General features: G+C 57.1%; 1 protein-coding gene across 1 annotated transcript in view; it reads left to right on the forward strand.

Moving 5' to 3' along the window:
• The window catches only part of LOC137306803 (serine/threonine-protein kinase WNK3-like), an 85,344-nt gene extending 65,005 nt beyond the window's left edge, over window positions 1–20,339 (forward strand). Inside the window, exons 15-23 of the mRNA XM_067976186.1 lie at window positions 1,505–1,556; window positions 2,404–2,529; window positions 4,242–5,020; window positions 6,172–6,424; window positions 8,869–8,987; window positions 10,061–10,620; window positions 13,794–13,993; window positions 15,903–16,102; window positions 18,712–20,339. Coding sequence (XP_067832287.1) covers window positions 1,505–1,556; window positions 2,404–2,529; window positions 4,242–5,020; window positions 6,172–6,424; window positions 8,869–8,987; window positions 10,061–10,620; window positions 13,794–13,993; window positions 15,903–16,102; window positions 18,712–19,062 — 2,640 coding nt within the window. The 3' untranslated portion in view covers window positions 19,063–20,339. The remainder of the gene's footprint in view (window positions 1–1,504; window positions 1,557–2,403; window positions 2,530–4,241; window positions 5,021–6,171; window positions 6,425–8,868; window positions 8,988–10,060; window positions 10,621–13,793; window positions 13,994–15,902; window positions 16,103–18,711) is intronic.
• The last annotated feature ends 971 nt before the right edge of the window (window positions 20,340–21,310 follow it).

Below are 21,310 nucleotides of genomic sequence, written 5' to 3' on the forward strand. Positions count from 1 at the left end.
CTGCCCTGGGAGTGTTTGATGGGACAGTGTAGAGGGAGCTTTACTCTGTATCTAACCCTGTACCTGCCCTGGGAGTGTTTGATGCTGACATTGTGTCTCCCTCAATGTTCTATTCCCTGGTACCAACGTCCCTCACCTTAATAAGCAGGAAAAAGTCGATTGCTGCTGATGAACTAGTCTTTCTGCAGTGTCCTGTTAAAACCTGTGGCTTTCGCACCTGACATTTTCTCTCCCTCCGTCCCTCCCCCTTCTCCCTGCCCCAGTTTAGCTGCCAGCTCCATGCCAGTTCACACTGGGAGACTGATGCCTCTGGTCTTGCGTTTCCGAGTTGGGGCGGTTCGGGAGGGAAGGTTTAATGGAAGGCGTCCAGTGACAGGTTGTCACGGTTTCCTCGAGCTTCCTTTTTATCCCTGGGAGGAATTTACCAGAGTGTTGGCTTTACCACAAGCTGAAGAAGGGTGCTGTGTGTGCTGGCACTGTCTAGTGGAGTGTGTGAGAGCACTGATGGGTCTTTGCTCTCCCTTCCTTATATGCCCACGTGGGTTCTTTTCCTTTTTCTTTTCCCCCCAATGAAGAGGGACAAGGCGGACTGTGCCCCTCTCTTCTTCTCCTTTATCTGATGCAGCACAGGTTAGGCGTGGGGTAAAGCTCCCTCTGCACGCTCGGGGCTGGGGGAGACGACTGTTTTTGTGCCTTTTTTGTTTTCCTTTTCGTTCTCTCTCTCGTTGCTATTTTCCTGCCCCTCCCGCCTCCTCTCCTGAAGGCTCTGACTCTCGCTGGGGTACGATTCACCTTCTGGTACCACTTCATCGTGTGGCTCTTCACAGCGAGTGTCAGCGGGCCTCCTGACCACAGCAGTTGCTGGATTCGGGGGCGGAATTCTGGTTGGGTTTTTAACCCCCCCCCACCTCTTCCCCCGCAACTCAGTAAGGCCGCTCGTAAGAATTGCCTTGTCGTGCTGCTCTGATGGCTGGGTGCGTGGGTGTGGGTGCCCCACCCAGAGCAGACACTGACCCACCTGGACCTGGAGGGGCCCGCGATTCGACCCTTGGTCTGTGCTGCGTAAATTGGTATCGCCTGGAGTGGTGGCAGGGACGGTAGGGTTTCACCTTTGCACCCCTGGGCTAAAGAGGGGGGAAAGGTCACCCCCTAGGGTCTCGCTCCTGCTCACCGCCCTCGGTGGAAAGTGCATGCGTCTGGACTGCACGCAAGAGCAGCATCAAACTTGGCTGTAAATGCTCTCTTCCCTTCTCTCCTCGCCCACCTCTCTTTTTTTTCCCCCCACCCCCACCATAAGAGGGTCCAATACCCTCTTATCACTGACCTGAAGAATGGCAATTTGTTGCAGCTCATGCCACCGTCTTGAGGAGAGGAGACAGTTGGGGGTGGGCCGAGGGAGAAACGCCCTTTCCCAAGTTCACGTTGGGTGCGCCGTCTTTAAGAAAAGAGAGCTTGATTCCGGCTGCTGGTTTGGATGTTAATCTTTGTTTTTCTGTGGGTTTAGCACGTAGGTGCAGAGCAGTTGCAGATGAGCCAAGCAATCTCTCAAACTTGCGGTGAGTACTGTGGAATCTAACCTTCGAAGTGTCGGACACCGGCTCAGCCCCCCGCCGCACTCCCCCACCGCGTGTTCGAATGTCACAGCGGCAACCGTCGCGATTATAAGGAAGTGCAGTTCTCTCTCTCTTTTATATACATAAAGACGGTTGACATCTTTCTGTCTGGTGAGGCCTTGTGATTCGAGGCATCGCCCACGGGGTTGCACTGAGCTCCCTGGGCTGGGAGGGTTCCAGGTTCCAGGTTCCGTCCTTGGCCCTGTTCCAAGTTGTCTGCTCTTAGCTGGGCGAATGGTGGGGCTGCTGGAATTGCAGCCCGCGCCCTCGGGCTGCAGATTTGTTATGCGGGGTCGGGGGCGTTTGAAGAATCCGGCGGGGTTCCTGCTCCCGATCGCCGTCCGGGGCCCCCTGCTGGAACGGGCACGTTGGAGAGGCCGGGTCGGGAGCAGGATCGGACTCGGCGTGACGTATGCCCGTCCCCGTCGACGCTCGCGGTCAGGCGGCCGCTCGGGCGAGCGGCCTGTGACTGTGCCCGAGGTGGGGCGCAATCTCCAGAAGTTGGAGGGAAGGAAAAACGGGGTTGAACAAAAAACTAGAGGGGGGAGGGGGGCAACGTTCGGGGGTGCTTTGGTTCACCGTGCGACTGAGTGGGGGGGGAGTCGCACTTGTGCTCGCAGTTGCCCCGCGATGAACCCCGGCCTTTGGAGGGTGGGGTGGGGTGTGTGGGGGAGGGGGGGAAAGAGAGGAGGGAGGTGACGATGAAGTGACTCCCTCCCGATCTCGCGTGTCTCTCTCTGTTCACTCGCAGCCTCGCCGGCTTCACTCATCAACAGGCTGTGTGTTTCAGGTGAAGGGGTCCAGCACTCGGCCTCCGTCAGCCGCTGGAGATTCTTCGTCAACCAGAAGATAAAGTACCGCGAGGCGGACGAGCAGACGGATCCACCGCCGGGTCCCCAGCCCCAGCCCCAGGCCGGTAAGGAGCTCTCAAACTCCGGGCAGCTGCTGCTTTCTGGCAGTTTAGTATAAACGTTGATCAGAAACGGACTGAATTGGGTGTGGGGAGCGGGGGTGTTTGTTAACGAACCAGCAACAGCAACTCTCATTTGCACTGTGTCGTCAACGTAGTGAAACGCCCGAAGGCACTTCTCAGGAGCGCTATCAGATAGCAACCGATACCGAGCCACGTCAAGGAGATTTTAGGACAGGTGACCAAAAGCTGGGTCAAAGAGGCGGGTTTTAAAGGAGCGTCTTAAAGGAGGGGAGAGAGAGGCACAGAGGCTTAGGGAGGGAATTCCAGAGCTTAGGGCCGAGGCGGCTGAAGGCACGGCCGCCAATGGTGGAGCGATGGGCCGAATAGGGAGAGGGCAGGGGATTAGAGCTGAGTGGATAACTTTGAGTGACTGTTAGGTCCCCATGCTGTAAAGTCTAGATTTCTGTGCATGATGGGGTGACGTGCCATTGGCGTTCCAACTCTGCCAGTTCCAGTTTACCTTGTCCTCTCTTTCCCCTCCCTGCTCCACCACCTGTGGCAGAGCATTCATGTCCTTGCACTCTGAGATTCTCTTCCTAAATCCTTTCTGCCTCGCCAGTGCTATGTCCCCTTTGAAAAGCTCCTCAAAACCTCCCTCTTGGACCCTGCCTTCAGTTGCGTCCTCAAACTTCAGCCCCACTTCATGTTGTCCACCACTCCCCCTGTAAAGATAGAGTAAAGCTCCCTCGACACTGTCCCATCAAACACTCCCAGGGGCAGGTACAGGGTTAGATACAGAGTAAAGCTCCCTCTACACTGTCCCATCAAACACTCCCAGGGGCAGGTACAGCACGGGTTAGATACAGAGTAAAGCTCCCTCTACACTGTCCCATCAAACACTCCCAGGGCAGGTACAGGGTTAGATACAGAGTAAAGCTCCCTCTACACTGTCCCATCAAACACTCCCAGGGCAGGTACAGGGTTAGATACAGAGTAAAGCTCCCTCCACACTGTCCCATCAAACACTCCCAGGGCAGGTACAGGGTTAGATACAGAGTAAAGCTCCCTCTACACTGTCCCATCAAACACTCCCAGGGCAGGTACAGGGTCAGATACAGAGTAAAGCTCCCTCTACACTGTCCCATCAAACACTCCCAGGGCAGGTACAGGGTTAGATACAGAGTAAAGCTCCCTCTACACTGTCCCATCAAACACTCCCAGGGCAGGTACAGCACGGGTTAGATACAGAGTAAAGCTCCCTCTACACTGTCCCATCAAACACTCCCAGGGCAGGTACAGCACGGGTTAGATACAGAGTAAAGCTCCCTCTACACCGTCCCATCAAACACTCCCAGGGCAGGTACAGCACGGGTTAGATACAGAGTAAAGCTGATCCAACAATTTTCCTCACTCCGACCTCAGGAAGGAGCCCCTTAATGCACCAGTGTGACATTTTTCCACATCCCACACCGGCCATTCCATGGCCAAATAATGCGGAATTAGTGGCAGTTTTTTGCCAGCGGGCTCATACCCATCAGGAAGTAGATTGAGGCAGCCTCCAAACTCATTTCACAAAAAACCCTCACAAACGGAGGGGACGTTTAGTATGGGCTGGATTTGCACCCGGGTTCCAGAGGCGAAGGGCAGGATCTAACCCACTGCACCAGCCGTTTGCCCTGAATTTAACTCTTACTTTTGTCTGGTGATCTTCACAGACGCAGAAAATACAAGCCAAGAAATGATCCATTTGACATCCTCAAACTCTTTGGAAGACATCAAGCAGATACCACTGGATGGCTCAATTACTGCTCCAGCGGCCCCAGTACAGCCTGAGCTGCCTGCGACACTCCCGAGCAGCGTGGCATCCTGCGCCTCCAGCTCCTCGTCCTCGTCCTCCTGTTGCGACGACTGTGCTGCGACTGACCCAAGGAGGACTCGGAGGGCAGAGCCCTCCTTCTCCACCCCGACCTCGACTTCCCCGCCCGGCTCTTCGCTCCACGACCTCCGACAGGCTGCCAGCCCTCCCTCCGAGCCTCCGCACTGCCAGGGGTCGGCGGACCTGCCCGCCCTCCAGCTGGAGGGCCTGGTTGCCGCCACTCCCTCCGCCAGCCTCCAGCAGCTGGGGGCCCAGAGCCAGTCGCCCCAGCAGAGCGCCTCCATGCCCGAGTCGGACAGCGAGGGGCCCCCGAAGGTCGACTTTGCCGACAACCGCATCAAGACCCTGGACGAGAAGCTACGCACGCTGCTGTACCAGGAGCACGGCGGCCAGCCCGGGGCGCCCGGCACCGACTCGCCCCGCTCGGCCTCCTCCAGCGAGAACGCAGCGGCCTGCTCCGCGGGAGAGGCCCCCGACGCCACGCCCTCGCCCCCCCAGCGGGAACCCTCGGGACCGGTGGAGCACGTCCCCCACTGCGTGGAGCAGGAGCCAGCTTCGCCCCCCTCCGTCAGGGCCGCGGCGTTGGTCACCTGCTCGTCCACTGGCCTGCCGGAGAAGGTGAGTGGAGCAGCCCCTTCCCGTGTCGCGGGGGGGGGGCGTGACGCAAATCTTTCTGGTGTTGATCCTCCGTCTCTTGCCCCCCCACCGCTTCCTGACTCTTGTTGGGGCGAGGTTCCCACGAGCCCTCGCCACCTCGCATCCTTGATGGCGTGAACCCAAACCACGATCGGTGGCAGGCTATTTGACTGTGGGAGGCGTCGCCGCCAAATCCGATCCTGTCCTCGCCTGATGTCTGCACTTTCCAGCAGAGGGGTGCTCACTGGATAGCGATCAGGAGCGGGGACCTCGGCTGATTTTGTTTTTTTCCTGCCCCTCCCGCTCTGGGGGACTGAGGCCAAATGCCACTGCCTGGCTGAACTCGGCTAACTGGGCACAGATTGGGGACGGGACCTGGCACCCACCTTCCCGGCCTCTCTAGCTCAATACCTCAGTGGGCTTTTTTATTTTCCGCAGCTTTAGCGGGTGGGCCGACAAAGATTGCGTTTCCTTCCTGTGACTTTCTCCAAAGCTTCTGGCGTAACCGCGCTGTGGCCAGAGTTGCTCGAGACGTCCCTGGGGTGACTGTCAATCTGTTTCGCCCCGTGCCTTCTCCACGGGCGTGAGCCTTTACCCTAACTCCCCATGGTGCCGTCCGCAGTGTACCTTTTGTTGCCCGCTCTCCTCCCCCGAAGATGTTAACTCGTGCTGGGCTCCGGGCCGAGTCGCCCACTCGTCGCCTCTGTGCCTTCACGGGTGGGTGCCGGGAGGCTGTTTGACCACGGAGTGCGTCACAGCCGATCCCGGACCTGTCCTCGGCCAACATCGGTGCACGCACAAGCGCTTCCCAGCAAAGGGTCACTGAGAAGCAATCAGCGGCAGGAACCCTGACTTATATTTTCTCTCCCTAACCCCCCTCTCTGCGCCCCGGCCCCCCCCCCCCCCCCCGCCCCGGCCACCGCTTCTAACCCAAAGGTACTGAGGCCAATTGCCGCGTGTCAACAAGGCTGCCGAGAGCTAGCTCGGCAGGGCCCAAGGATGGAACCTGGCACCTTCCAGCACTTCAAGGCTCGGCACTGGGGAGCTCATTGGGTCCAGTGGGCCCCTTTTAATTCTGGTTCAAAGTGCTCGTCTACTTGATGACCATCCTTTCTCTCCTCTTGCTTCCTCAGCAACCTCTGCAGCAGCTGGAGAAGAGCATCTCCGAGCCTTCAGACCCTGGAACCCAGGCATCACTGCCACAAGGGGGAGTAACTCCGCACCAGACTGGAGGTGGATATCATGGCCTAACTTATTCTAGTCATAATGCAAGCTCAAATGTCAAAAATGCTTTGGGTAGGAAGTCCTGGACAATCAAAATTAAAAGATGGGCTGAAAAGTTACTGCACCCGGCCGCCTTATTCGAGAGATCGTCAGCCCGTAAAGGTAGTGTATACACAGAAGGCAGGGAGGACATGGCTAGCTGACGATGAGTAATGGCCCGTAGACCTCATGCTGGTCAGCCAGGGTTGGGAACTGTTGCACTGGTTGGCCAATATGAGATTTCCCGGTCGTTTTTATTTATTTATTTTTTTGCCTATTTAAAATCACTACACACGCCACACCCTGTGTGCAAGTTACACACTTTAATTAATTGGTGTGTAACGTATTCGTTTTGTAGCTGCTTTTTTTTTAAGATTGATTTGGGGGGGGGGAAAAAAAAGTCCCAGGAATTTTTCAGGCTTAATTTAGGAACTTTTAAAAATGAGGGGGGGTGGGAGTTGGAGAATTCGGGGGCAATTTGCAGAAATAAAATCTCTGCGAAACAGGATATTCAAATATCTTCCGTCTCTATGCAGGCTGGTTTAGTGTGCTCCTAAACGGGAACAGGAGGAGGCCATTCAGCCCTTCGAACCTGTTCCGCCATTCAATTAGATCACAGCTAATCTGTATCTTAATTCCATCTACCCACCTTGGTTCAGTTACCCCTTACCTCACAAAAATCTATCAATCTCCATTTTGAAATATCAAACAGCTTTTTTGTTGGGGGTTGGGGGAGAGAGTTCCAGATTTCCACTCCCCCTTGGTGTGACGAAATGCTTCCCGACATCACCCCTGAACGGCCTGGCTCTAATTTTAAGGTTAAGCCCCCTTGTTCTGGACTCCCCCCACCAGAGGAAATCTACCTGCCCTATCAAATCCTTTAATCATCTTAAACCCCCCGATTAGATCACCCCTTAATCTTCTACACTCGAGGGAATACAAGCCTAGTCTGTGCAACCCGTCCTCATAATTTAACCCTTTTAGCCCGTTAATACCAATGCATCTATTCACAGGAGAAGATGGAATACAAAGCAGGTTGATCAGTACCCAGTGAGTCATCAGATATCGAATACCCCACAGTTATGGGGATGGCTGAGCGTTGCTGTGCTCCACTAGAGCGTAATGGGGACAGACTCACACCTGCAATCCTCTTCTGTTATTTTTCCACCCTTCCCCCAGCCACCAAAATCAAGCATCATGCAAAGGATTTTCAGGGCTTTTGTTTTTCAGTCTGCTATATTTTTAATCGTCTGGGCACAGTTGGCACTAATCGGATTGCGTTTGATGGGATAGTGTAGAGGGAGCTTTACTCTGTATCTAACCCGTGCTGTACCTGCCCTGGGAGTGTTTGATGGGACAGTGTAGCGGGAGCTTAACTCTGTATCTAACCCATGCTGTACCTGCCCTGGGAGTGTTTGATGGGACAGTGTAGAGGGAGCTTTACTCTGTATCTAACCCGTGCTGTACTTGCCCTGGGAGTGTTTGATGGGACAGTGTAGAGGGAGCTTTACTCTGTATCTAACCCGTGCTGTACCTGCCCTGGGAGTGTTTGATGGGACAGTGTAGAGGGAGCTTTACTCTGTATCTAACCCTGTACCTGCCCTGGGAGTGTTTGATGGGACAGTGTAGAGGGAGCTTTACTCTGTATCTAACCCTGTACCTGCCCTGGGAGTGTTTGATGGGACAGTGTAGAGGGAGCTTTACTCTGTATCTAACCCTGTACCTGCCCTGGGAGTGTTTGATGCTGAAACATGTGGAGAAAGTATTCTGTTTCCATATCGTGTTTTTCTTCCTGCTGCATAGTTTTTCCTTGCTCGATCTCCTGATTCTCTTCCTGTTGACCCCTTGGGTCATTCACTGGGTGCAGGTGCATGCACGTTGCTGACATCACAGCTGCTGCCCCTCCTGCAATATTTCGCAAAAGCTATAAACGCCAACTGCGTCAGAAAAGACTGGGAGTCCGCAAGTACTGGCAGCAGAATTTTACGTTCCAAATCCGATCCTTACGTTGTTCGTGGGTCATTTAATGGGGAGGGGGGTGGGGGGAAAGACAGGGCCTGTCACCATGGACCTTTCAGGCCTTACTGTGACCAATATGATGACGCTCGAGGCGGGGAGAATTATTACCAGGACTTTCCAAGACTCCACAAAGATATATAAAACTGCAAACCAGTATTATTTTTAAAAAAGAGCCAATTATTTCCTGCTTGACTTTCTGACCTTTTGAGGGGTGGATTTACAAGTAGCTGCCAATCTGTGCAGAAAGCTATGAATCTCAAATTGACCCAAATTGTCCTAAGAGGAATTGGCTGGATATCCTAATTCACAGCAATTGGCCCTTGTGGTCTTCCAGGGCTAGGCCAGCTAACGGATGGCTCCTCCCACAGCAGCAGGGTCACGCATTGAGACAGGCTGAATGGTTGCAAAATGCTGAGATTGTTTGTTTCATGGTGTAATTCTCGGGTCGTGTCTCCCACGTTCTGCTGCCAAATGGCACGGGAGATGCACCGGTGAGTTTCTGGCTCTGCCGTTAGTTGCCCGTGTTATATTCTGTGTGTCCTGTGCAGCTGGAGACAGTCGGATCACCAGGGGAGGAAAAGATCCATCTCAGCTGGAACAAAGCGGCTCGTTCAGTGTCTTCATCGATGACCAATCCCCCATGCAGTTACAAGTCGGGCGATTTCAGGTGTGTCTCCCCGTCGGGAATGTTTTAATTGCTGCAAGTTGTGTTTTTGTTTGAATCTCCTCCCTGTACCCGAGAGGTGCTGATTCCCAATGCTTGCTGCCCTGGCCGCCATCCAATACCTCGCCCAAGGGGCCATTTTTCACTTTTGAGCCCCGACAGCGAGAAAAGAGAGACTAGTCTTCTATTTCCACAGTGTCTTTCACCACCTCAGCATGTCCCAAAGCGCTCCACAGCCGAGGAAGTACTTTTTGACGTGTAGTCACTTTTGTAATATAGGAAACGCAGCGGCCATTTTGCGGACAGCAGTGTGATAATGACCAGATCGGTTTTATTTTAGTGATATTGGTTGGTCTGTCTCGTCTTTCACTTCAGAATGGCTGTTCATGTACCACTCTCACTGACAAAGACCAGCTTTCCAGTAATCTATCTCTCTGTGTGTCTCTCTCTCTCTCTCTCTCTCTCTCTCTCTCTCTCTCTCTCTCTGTCTCCCCCCATCCCCCCACCCAATGGTTACACAGACCGATGCTTACGATGTTTTGGAACTCTCTTCCGCAAACGGCAATTGATACTAGCTCAATTGCTAAATTTAAATCTGAGATAGATAGCTTTTTGGCAACCAAAGGTATTAAGGGTTATGGGCCAAAGGCAGATATATGGAGCTTGATCACAGATCAGCCATGATCGTATCAAATGGCGGAGCAGGCACAAGGGGCTGAATGGCCTACTCCTGTTTCTATGAACAGTCTGTCAAGGCCTCCTTATCCGTAGCCTTTCAGACAGTCTGATTAAGACTTTTCGAAGTTGGCCAACCTTCCCAGCATGCCGCCGTGAACAGTCAGTTTAACCGTCCCCTTCTTGGCTTAATGCTTCGAACCAAACTGCGCTCCTTTCGCAGGTTTCCAGCCAATTCTTTCGTTTTCCTTCAAAAGTGGTATTGAAAAGTCCAAAATCCGCCACATTTAAAACAAGGGAGGGGGTGGGTGAAGGAACACTGGAGGTGTGTGTGCGCGCACGTCTAATCTGGCTTTGTAGGGTCTCCGTAACACGCCCCCCTCTCTCTCTCCCACCTTCAGGTTTCCACGTCTGCTCTGCACCCCGAGGGAGCTGTTCCACCGGGTGAGCCAGAGGCCGCCGGGATCGACGCGACGACAGCTGACCCCAAGGAAGATTTGACCTCCCCGGGGGCCGTTGTCCAGCCCAAGGCAGCGGCCGAGCCCCGAGAACCGCCGCAGGAGGAGGCGCGCGGTCAGTTCTTGGCCGGCGGCACACCCGACGGTCGCTTCGCTTCACCGCTGGGCTGGTACGAGAACGACCTGCTCTACCTGGCCGCTGGCTGTGATCAGGAGGACCGGCAGTCGGGCGGCAGCGTCCAGTCCGCCAACAGCCAGTGGCTGAAGGACATCAGGCGGGGCGGCACCTTCTGCGAGCAGCCCAGCACGGACAGCGATCCGTCCGTTCCAGCGGACGAGGCGGGGGTGTGCCCCGGAACGCGGCTGGCGCCGGAGGAGGGTCAGCAGGGGCGTCAGCGTGGCCTGGCCCTCTGCAACTCGCCCTCCTCCCCCACCAGCAGCAACGACGAGTCCGAGATAGAGGACGAGGATCTGAAGCGGGAACTGCAACGGCTGCGGGAGAAGTAAGTGAGGGGATCACAGGGTACAGATCGACACTGACATCACCCTACGTTCACAGCAACACTCCTGATGAAGCTCTCGCTCTCTTTCCCCCCCCCACCCCCCCCCCACCGTGTCCCTCCGCGCCTCCCCTCTTTCCCCCCCGCGCCTCCCCTCTTTCCCCCCCGCGCCTCCCCTCTTTCCCCCCCGCGCCTCCCCTCTTTCCCCCCGCGCCTCCCCTCTTTCCCCCCCGCGCCTCCCCTCTTTCCCCCCCGCGCCTCCCCTCTTTCCCCCCCGCGCCTCCCCTCTTTCCCCCCCCCGCGCCTCCCCTCTTTTCCCCCCCCGCGCCTCCCCTCTTTTCCCCCCCCGCGCCTCCCCTCTTTTCCCCCCCCGCGCCTCCCCTCTTTTCCCCCCCCGCGCCTCCCCTCTTTTCCCCCCCCGCGCCTCCCCTCTTTTCCCCCCCCGCGCCTCCCCTCTTTTCCCCCCCCCGCGCCTCCCCTCTTTTCCCCCCCCGCGCCTCCCCTCTTTTCCCCCCCCGCGCCTCCCCTCTTTTCCCCCCCCGCGCCTCCCCTCTTTTCCCCCCCCGCGCCTCCCCTCTTTTCCCCCCCCGCGCCTCCCCTCTTTTCCCCCCCCGCGCCTCCCCTCTTTTCCCCCCCCGCGCCTCCCCTCTTTTCCCCCCCCGCGCCTCCCCTCTTTTCCCCCCCCGCGCCTCCCCTCTTTTCCCCCCCCGCGCCTCCCCTCTTTTCCCCCCCCGCGCCTCCCCTCTTTTCCCCCCCGCGCCTCCCCTCTTTTCCCCCCCCGCGCGCCTCCCCTCTTTTCCCCCCCGCGCCTCCCCTCTTTTCCCCCCCGCGCCTCCCCTCTTTTCCCCCCCCCGCGCCTCCCCTCTTTTCCCCCCCCCGCGCCTCCCCTCTTTTCCCCCCCCCGCGCCTCCCCTCTTTTCCCCCCCCCGCGCGCCTCCCCTCTTTTCCCCCCCCCCGCGCGCCTCCCCTCTTTTCCCCCCCGCGCCTCCCCTCTTTTCCCCCCCCCCGCGCGCCTCCCCTCTTTTCCCCCCCCGCGCCTCCCCTCTTTTCCCCCCCCCGCGCGCCTCCCCTCTTTTCCCCCCCCCGCGCGCCTCCCCTCTTTTCCCCCCCCCGCGCGCCTCCCCTCTTTTCCCCCCCCCCGCGCGCCTCCCCTCTTTTCCCCCCCCCGCGCGCCTCCCCTCTTTTCCCCCCCCCGCGCGCCTCCCCTCTTTTCCCCCCCCCGCGCGCCTCCCCTCTTTTCCCCCCCCCCCGCGCGCCTCCCCTCTTTTCCCCCCCCCCCGCGCGCCTCCCCTCTTTTCCCCCCCCCCCCGCGCGCCTCCCCTCTTTTCCCCCCCCCCCCCGCGCGCCTCCCCTCTTTTCCCCCCCCCCCCCGCGCGCCTCCCCTCTTTTTCCCCCCCCCCCCGCGCGCCTCCCCTCTTTTTTCCCCCCCCCCCCCGCGCGCCTCCCCTCTTTTCCCCCCCCCCCCGCGCCTCCCCTCTTTCCCCCCCCGCGCGCCTCCCCTCTTTCCCCCCCCCCCGCGCGCCTCCCCTCTTTCCCCCCCCCCGCGCGCCTCCCCTCTTTCCCCCCCCCCGCGCGCCTCCCCTCTTTCCCCCCCCCGCGCGCCTCCCCTCTTTCCCCCCCCCGCGCGCCTCCCCTCTTTCCCCCCCCCGCGCGCCTCCCCTCTTTCCCCCCCCCGCGCGCCTCCCCTCTTTCCCCCCCCCGCGCGCCTCCCCTCTTTCCCCCCCCCGCGCGCCTCCCCTCTTTCCCCCCCCCGCGCGCCTCCCCTCTTTCCCCCCCCCGCGCGCCTCCCCTCTTTCCCCCCCCCGCGCGCCTCCCCTCTTTCCCCCCCCCCGCGCGCCTCCCCTCTTTCCCCCCCCCGCGCGCCTCCCCTCTTTCCCCCCCCCGCGCGCCTCCCCTCTTTCCCCCCCCCGCGCGCCTCCCCTCTTTCCCCCCCCCGCGCGCCTCCCCTCTTTCCCCCCCCCGCGCGCCTCCCCTCTTTCCCCCCCCCGCGCGCCTCCCCTCTTTCCCCCCCCCGCGCGCCTCCCCTCTTTCCCCCCCCCGCGCGCCTCCCCTCTTTCCCCCCCCCGCGCGCCTCCCCTCTTTCCCCCCCCCCGCGCGCCTCCCCTCTTTCCCCCCCCCGCGCGCCTCCCCTCTTTCCCCCCCCCCGCGCGCCTCCCCTCTTTCCCCCCCCCGCGCGCCTCCCCTCTTTCCCCCCCCCGCGCGCCTCCCCTCTTTCCCCCCCCCGCGCGCCTCCCCTCTTTCCCCCCCCCGCGCGCCTCCCCTCTTTCCCCCCCCCGCGCGCCTCCCCTCTTTCCCCCCCCCGCGCGCCTCCCCTCTTTCCCCCCCCCGCGCGCCTCCCCTCTTTCCCCCCCCCGCGCGCCTCCCCTCTTTCCCCCACCCCCGCGCGCCTCCCCTCTTTCCCCCCCCCCGCGCGCCTCCCCTCTTTCCCCCCCCCCGCGCGCCTCCCCTCTTTCCCCAACAGCAAGGCTAGCTGGAGTTAAACCCTTCCCAACTCCTGGGCCGACATCCCCTCCTCAATCAACACCACCTAAAAACAGATTAGCTGCAACTTGCATTTATGCAGAGCCTTTAACCTAGTAAAACGTCCCAAGGTGCTTCACAGGAACATTATTGTCATTATTGTTACCGAGCTACATAATGAGATATTAGGACAGGTGACCAAAAACTTTGTCAAAGAGGTAGGTTTTAAGGAGTGGCTCAAAGGCGGAGAGGTTTCTGGAGGGAATTCCAGAGCTTAAGGCCGAGGCAGCTGAAGGCACGGCCGCCAACGAGGGAGCGATGGAAATCGGGGGATGCGCAAGAGGCCGGAATTGGAGGAGCGCAGAGATCTGGGAGGGTTGTCGGGCTGGGGGAGGTTACAGAGATAGGGAGAGGGTGAGGGCCAGGGAGGTGATTTGAAAACAAGGATGAGAATTTTAAAATCGAGGCGTTCCCGGACCGGGAGCCACCGCAGGTCAGCGAGCACAGTGGGGTGATGGGTGAACGGGACCTGGTGCGAGTTAGGATACGGGGGCAGCAGAGTTTTGGATGAGCTGGAGTTTACGGAGAGTGGAAGATGGGAGGCCGGTGAGGGGAGAGCGTCGGAATAGTAGAGTCTGGGGGTAACCAAAGGCAGGCGCGGTTTTAAAGTTGAGTAGCACTGACCCGCTCTCTTTCTTCCCCTTCTCGTGTGACAGGCACATAAAGGAAGTGGTGTACCTCAAAGCCCAGCAGAAGCGGGAGCTCCAGGAGCTGTACAAGCGCCTTCGCGGAGCCAAGGAGTGGTCGGAGGAGTCCCTGCATGCCTACTCCCCACCTAGCCGGCGGCCTAGGGCAGCCAATAAAAGGATCCGCAACTCCAAGTCCCATTCGCTGAACGCCACCCCCACCAGTACAGGTGAGCAGGAGCTGCAGTGTCGGCCAGGCTGAGGGGGGGGAAATGCCGCTTCGCAGATCGACGCTGCTCAGGTGATGAAGCACGTCATAAAAGATTCACAACATTGATCCCAGAGCTGAGAGGTTCTAACCATCAGGAAAGGCTGAACAGGCTGGGGCTCTTTTCTCCAGAAAAGAGAAGGCTGAGGGGTGACCTGATTGAGGTCTTTAAAATTATGAAGGGGTTCGATAGGGTCGACGTAAAGGAGGCGTCTTCACTTGTGGGGGGAGACCAGAACTAGAGGCCATAAATATAAGATGGTCAGTAATAAATCCAATCGGGAATTCAGGAGAAACTTCTTCACCCAGAGAGTGGTGAGAATGTGGAACTCACTCCCACAGGGAGTGGTTGAGGGGAATAACAGAGATGGATTTAAGGGGAAGCTGGATAAACACATGAGGGAGAAAGGAATAGAAGGATATGGTGATAGGGTGAGATGGAGTAGGAGTAGGGAGGGAGGAGGCTCGTGTGGAGCATAAACACCGGCACAGACCAGATGGGCCGAATGGCCTGTTCCAGTGCTGTAAATTCTACATCATTGGACGCAGAGCGCTGAAACTCTGGGCCTATTTGTGTGTGGTCGTGAAGGGGTCCGGCATTGGAGAGCGAGTGTTGCAGGACCCGCTGCTGCATGTCTCCAGTGTGCTCTGTTAGTCGGATATGATCCAGTTTGTGCGAAGACAACTCCTCTCCAGACCCCTGTGCGCCCCCGGGGCTGGGGAGGGGGATAAATGAGCTGGAGGTCCCACCCCTGAAGTGAGCAAGGAAGAAAAGAAACCCATGCAGCCGATGATCATTGCACCAGTTGTGGAACGAGGCCGCACGAACAGCCTTGAACCAAGGTGCGGGTAGTTGTGGCTACAGCAAGCGGCACAGGGCGAACTCTCCACCCGATGGGACAGGGAGTTTATCCCGGGCGGTCGCAGGTCCAATCTCCAGCCGGAAAAGAACCCCGAGGCAGAGATGAGAATTTATTTTACGCGGCGGGTTGTTACGATCTGGAATTCGCCGCCTGAAAGGGCGGTGGAAGCAGGTTCAATAATAACTCTCAAAAGGGAATTGGAGAAATACTTGAAGTGGGGGGGGGGGGATAAAAATTGCAGGGTTGTTGGGGAGTGGGAGCAGGGGAGAGAGCCGGCACAGGCACGATGGGCCGAATGGCCTCCGTCTGTACTGTATGATTCTATGAATTACCCGATCTCAGCTGGGCTGGCAGTCGGGGCACTGCATCTGGCCTCATCGTTCCTGAATTAGGGAGGGGGGAATCGGCCAAGGTTCCGCCTCCTGATCACTATCCAGTGACCCCTGTTGGAAATTGTGTGTGGGTGTGTACGCCAGGTGAGCGCAGGCTTTGGGCTTGGCTCTGGTGCCCCCCACAGTAGAATAGCCCATCGACACTTGATACACCGCCACGATTTTTAAAATTCGCAAGCTTGCATTCAGATCCCTCCATGGCCCTCGCTTCCCTCCCTACCTCTGTAACCTCCTCCAGCCCTACAACCCTCCCAGATCTCTGCCCTTGCGCATCCCCCGATTTTCATCGCTTCAGCTGCCTGGGCCCTAAGCTCTGGAATTCCCTCCCTAAACCTCTCCGCCTCTCTCTCACTCTCCTTTTAAGACGCTCCTTAAAACCTCCCTCTTTGACCAGGCTTTTGGTCACCTGTCCTAATATCTCCTTATGTGGCTCAGTGTCAGATTTTGATTGATTTACGTTCCTGTGAAGCTCCTCGGGACGTTTTACTACATTAAAGGCGCTGGATAAATGCAAGTTGTTGGTGAATATTTTTTTAAAAAAACCTCCGAGCTGCTCTGTCGATATGTTCCGCGTCGGTGAGGTCCGGTGACGTTTGTTCTCCCCTCCTCGCTCCAGGATCTTTTCGCTGTACGGATTCCTACAATTCCCAGCAGGCTGCCGGAGCCAAGAAAGGGATGTTCACTGACGACCTGCACAAGCTCGTGGACGACTGGGCCAAGGAACGGATTGAAGCCGCCAGTCTGAAGCCCAGCCTGAACGAGATCAAACAGATTCAGTACAGGCAGGACCTGGAGAGCTGGCAGCAACTCTGCGATGTAAGTAGAAAATAAAATAACAACCCTCCCACCCCCCCCCCCCCCCCCCCCCCAAAACGAACCGTAGGATGAGACGTTAAACCGAGGCCCCCGTCTGCCCTCAGATGGACGTAAAATATCCCACGGCCATTATTGCAAGAAGAGTGGGAGGTGGTGGGGGGGGGGGGGGGGGGGGGGGGGGGAGTTCTCCCCGGTGTCCTGGGGCCAATATTTATCCCTCAACCAACATCACCTTTAAAAAAAAACCAGATTATCTGGTCATTTATCACGTTGCTGTTTGTGGGATCTTGCTGTGCGCAAATTGGCTGCCGCGTTTCCTACGTTACAACAGTGACCGCACTTCAAGCAGTACTTTATTGGCTGCAAAACGCTTTGGGACGTCCTGAGGTCACGAAAGGCGCTGCAGCAATGCAAGGCTGTCTTTATGAAGAGGCTTACAGTGCAGAAGGAGGCTATTCGGCCCATCGTATCTGTACCAGCTCTTTGCGCGAGCAATCCAGAATCTAATCCCATTGCGCTCTGCCTTCACTCCCTCCAGTTCTGATTCACAAAGATAATGTTGAAGCGGAGAGATGAGAGAAAGTGAGGCACATTGTATTAGAACGGAGGGGGTGAAGAGATCTGGTGGAGGTGATTGGCAAAAGAACCCAAGGTGACACGAGGAAAAACTTTTTAAACACAGCGAGTGGTTAGGATCTGGAATGCACTGCCCGAGGGGGTGGTGGAGGCAGATTCGATCACGGCCTTCAAAAGGGAACTGGATAAGTACTTGAAAGGAAAAAATTTGCAGGGCCACGGGGACAGGGCGGGGGAGTGGGACTAGCTGGATTGCTCTTGCATGGAGCCGGCACGGACTCGATGGGCCAAATGGCCTCCTTCCGTGCTTCAAACTTTCTACAATTCTAGGTGCTCAAAATAAGAGAGGTTTTGATAAGGTAAATTGGGGGGAAATAAACACTCTCTTCACTGGTTGGTGGGTCGGCAACTGGAGGATCTAAAGATCGTCAGAAGAACGGAGGGGGTGGTTGGAGGATTTAGTTTTTTTTTTACGCAGAAGGTTATTAGGATATGGAATGTGCTACCAGAAACAGGGGTGGGAGCAGAATCCATAAGAACATAAGAAATAGGAGCAGGAGTAGGCCAGTCGGCCCCTCGAGCCTGCTCCGCCATTCAATAAGATCATGGCTGATCTGATCCTAACCTCAAATCTAAATTCATATCCAATTTCCTGCCCACTCCCCGTAACCCCTAATTCCCTTTACTTCTAGGAAACTGTCTCTTTCTGTTTTAAATTTATTTAATGATGTAGCTTCCACAGCTTCCACAGACCCACTACCCTCTGAGTGAAGAAGTTTCTCCTCATCTCAGTTTTGAAAGAGCAGCCCCTTATTCTAAGATTATGCCCCCTAGTTCTAGGTTTTAAAAGACAAGTGAATAAATAGTTGAAAGAGAAAATTTTAAAAAGGGTTTGGGGAAAGGGGAAGGAGTTTGAAGCCGAAATAATAGCTCTTGCAGAGAGAGACAGCACAGGCGCGAGGGGCCGAATGGCGAGAGGACAGAGAGGTGGAGAGCTCTTGCAGAGAGACAGCACAGGCGCAACGGGCCGAATGGCGAGAGGACAGAGAGGTGGAGAGCTCTTGCAGAGAGACAGCACAGGCGCGAGGGGCCGAATGGCAAGAGGACAGAGAGGTGGAGAGCTCTTGCAGAGAGACAGCACAGGCGCGACGGGCCAAGTGGCCGCCTCTTCCTCTGCTTCCTCTGTGGTCCTGATGAAAGCAAAACAGGAATCGTTGCCAAGCAACATTGTACTCACTGTGAATCGAGCATTAAATTCCTGCAGCGTCAACCTAGGCCGGTGTCCTGCACAACCTGTGGGATTGTAATGCAACACCAAGAACTTGCATTTATATCACGCCTTTAACACTGTAAAACGTCCCAGGGCGCTTCACAGGAGCGTAAATCAGTCAAAAATTGACAGAGCCACGTAAGGAGATATTAGGACAGGTGACCAAAAGCTTGGTCAGAGGTCTGTTTTGAGGAGGAGAGTGAGGTTTAGGGAGGGAATTCCAGAGCTTCGGACCTCAGCAGCTGAAGGCACGGCCGCCAACGGCGGAGCGACGGAAATCGGGGGGATGCGCAAGAGGCCGGAATTGGAGGAGCGCAGAGATCTCGGAGCCTTGTCGGGGCTGGAGGAGGTGACAGAGAATGGGGCGGGGGGGATTGGAACACGGGGATGGAGAATTTTAAAATCGAGGCGTTCCAGGACGGGGAGCCGATGTCGGTCAGCGAGCACAGGGTGGGTGATGGGCGCACAGGAGTCGGTGTGAGTTGGGATACGGGGCTGCAGAGTTTTGGATGAGCTGGAGTTTACGGAGGGTGGAAGGCTGGCGGCCGGCCGGCCGGAGAGAGCACTGGGATGGTTGTAAATGCTCGAGTGTAGCTCTGACTGTCGCTCTGACTCCCCTTAGCCAAGTAGCCCAATAAACAAAGAAGGGGGCAAAACGTTATCTGCAAAATGGACAGATCCGGACGCTTGCACCGCCCACGTTGGAGACGTGACTGTCCTCGACTAACCCTCTCCCTTTTTCCTTTTTGTTCTCTTCCTCCAGGGAGTTTCCCAATCCTGTAACGTCGGTTGGATCTCATCCGGATCGCAAGGTCAGGGGTTGCCGCTGCCACAAGGGGCCCCTCTGCCGAATTCTTTCCCGGGCGGCGTGACTTACGGCCTCCCGAGCTTGTGCCAGTACGGCGGGATTCCTGGAATGGCCTACACCGCCACCACCACCACGACGACCACGACGACGCAGCGGCCGGGCGCGGCGGCGGCCTACGCCCATCCTGCCGGGACGCCCCCCCCGCCTCCAGGGTTGGCGCAGTATCAGTCCGGCGGAGTGGCCGTGCCAGCGTTCCCGGCGGCTTCAGTCCAGGGCTCTCCCACCGCCCCTCCACGGCCAAAGTAGGACCACTCGGACAGCACCTCAAGCCGCGCCCCGGCTCCGCCGTGGCGCTCGCTACAGTTGTCAGCGACGGACCGTCCTGAGGGGGACGGGAGGCCCCGTTCGCCGTGCAGCGTTCCAACTGCCGCGTCTCTTTTCTTCCCTCCCCACCCCCCCCCGATGGAACTTATTCATGGTTGCTAGAAGCAGGACGAGAAACCTCTCCTGGCTGCTGCCCTCTCGCTTACGTTTTGGGGTGGGGGGATTCCTTACAGTTGCGATTCTGCAGGCCGAGCCCTTGGACGTTACCGGGGAATGGAGGGGGGGGCCACTTTTGCAAGTTTCCCACGTAAGAAAAGGAGGCCAAGGGGGAGGGGGGTGGAGGAGAGAGAACTGCGATTTTGACACGATAACAGAGGACTGTAAAGGCACAGAACGCTCTCTGGGATTGTATACGCTGAGTACCGCTGACCTAGCCCAGTCCCCGCCCGCCTCGGCAACTTGTGAATTAAAGCAGCTATCTCTCTCTCCGCCTGACCCTGAGGTGGTCAAGTGTCTGGCTTTGGTTTTTTTTTTATTTTGGAAAGGTTGGATGCGCCGAGATTCCTCGACGCGTTGGCGTCTGTCCCGGGCTGGGCTTCGGCCAGCTTTTCTTGTGCTCCAACTTCATGTTCTCCCGGCCGCCCGCTCCTCGAGCCCATCACACAGCGACCCGCCGCTTCCTGGCGCTGAACTGCCGCCCGCCTTCCACCCTGCCCCGTGTCACGCAGAGAGATGAGATAGCCTGGAGACAGTTTCCTCCTCTTTTGAAGGAAGAGATTCGTCTGGAGTTCGACTGGGTGTGTGGTGGATTTCACTTGCGTGCGCCTGAACTCCCCCGAAACACGAATTCTCGAAGATCAAGGAAGGGCGGCAGGAGGGAGACGGAGCAAGATTAACATGCCTTGTTTTTTTTTTTTTGGGATGTCGAATGGCACCGGGGACAAGTCCGACTGCTAACCGCTGCCTCGGGCGACAAGGGGAGGGGGACCGTCTGCTCGTTGAAGGGGGCGAGCGCGACACAGAGCCGGCAATGATGTGAATCCACCCCACACAGACACTTTACGTTCCTTTTCCTTCCTTGTGTACGCGTTAACATTCGCCCGCAGGAGTGTACTTGTGAATAACTTACTTGAAGGGACATTGTACTGAAACTTGTATACGCTGACAGTGTGGTTACATTTGGGTTTTTTTTTGTTTTCTGTCAGCCTCTGGTCGCATCAGACGATTTATTTTGTTTTTAAAAACCAGCTTTTTCACAAAGGTCCATAATTGGGGGGGGGGGGGGGGGGGGGGGGGGCGGAATTAACATCTGGAGTTTGAGATACAGTCCGGCAATTTGTTTTGTTTTATTATTTACCGATGGTTCGACTTTTTCGCAGCTGACTGATTTATCAAACCTGGGGTGTGTTTCGGGTTTGACCAAATTGCACTGCCTCCGACGCTTGATTCCACATCCATAAAGGGGGCACTTCAAAATATAAGCTAAACTGGATGTTGTAGGATATTGGTGTACTGGGGAGAGGGCCAGAGCTGCTGAGATGCTCCCTGCGCGGCTTTGCGGCCCCCTCTCATCCAGCATTACAAAATGTAATGGCTGCTTGCCATGTGTGTCTTCAGTTGTGTCCAAACCGCATGACTAGAGGGGCAAAGGTTTGCTCGTTCTCTCTGTATGTTTCCTCTTTCTCTCTCTCTCTTCCCCTCTTGCTCTCTCCCTCCTTTCGCTCTTCCCCTCTTGCTCTCCCTCCTGTCTCTCTCTCTTCCCCTCTTGCTCTCCCTCCTGTCGCTCTCTCTTCCCCTCTTGCTCTCTCCCTCCTTTCGCTCTTCCCCTCTTGCTCTCTCCCTCCTTTCGCTCTTCCCCTCTTGCTCTCTCCCTCCTTTCGCTCTTCCCCTCTTGCTCTCTCCCTCCTTTCGCTCTTCCCCTCTTGCTCTCTCCCTCCTGTCTCTCTTCCCCTCTTGCTCTCTCCCTCCTGTCTCTCTCTCTTCCCCTCTTGCTCTCTCCCTCCTGTCTCTCTCTCTTCCCCTCTTGCTCTCTCCCTCCTGTCTCTCTCTCTTCCCCTCTTGCTCTCTCCCTCCTGTCTCTCTCTCTTCCCCTCTTGCTCTCTCCCTCCTGTCTCTCTCTCTTCCCCTCTTGCTCTCCCTTTTTTTTCTTGTATGACTAATTTCTATTGCATCGTCTCAGCCTCACATAAACACACAAACGACCAAAAGTTGATGTTCAGTTTTGGCTGCC

This window comes from Heptranchias perlo, chromosome 45 (assembly GCF_035084215.1).
Source record: "Heptranchias perlo isolate sHepPer1 chromosome 45, sHepPer1.hap1, whole genome shotgun sequence".
NCBI lineage: Eukaryota > Metazoa > Chordata > Chondrichthyes > Hexanchiformes > Hexanchidae > Heptranchias > Heptranchias perlo.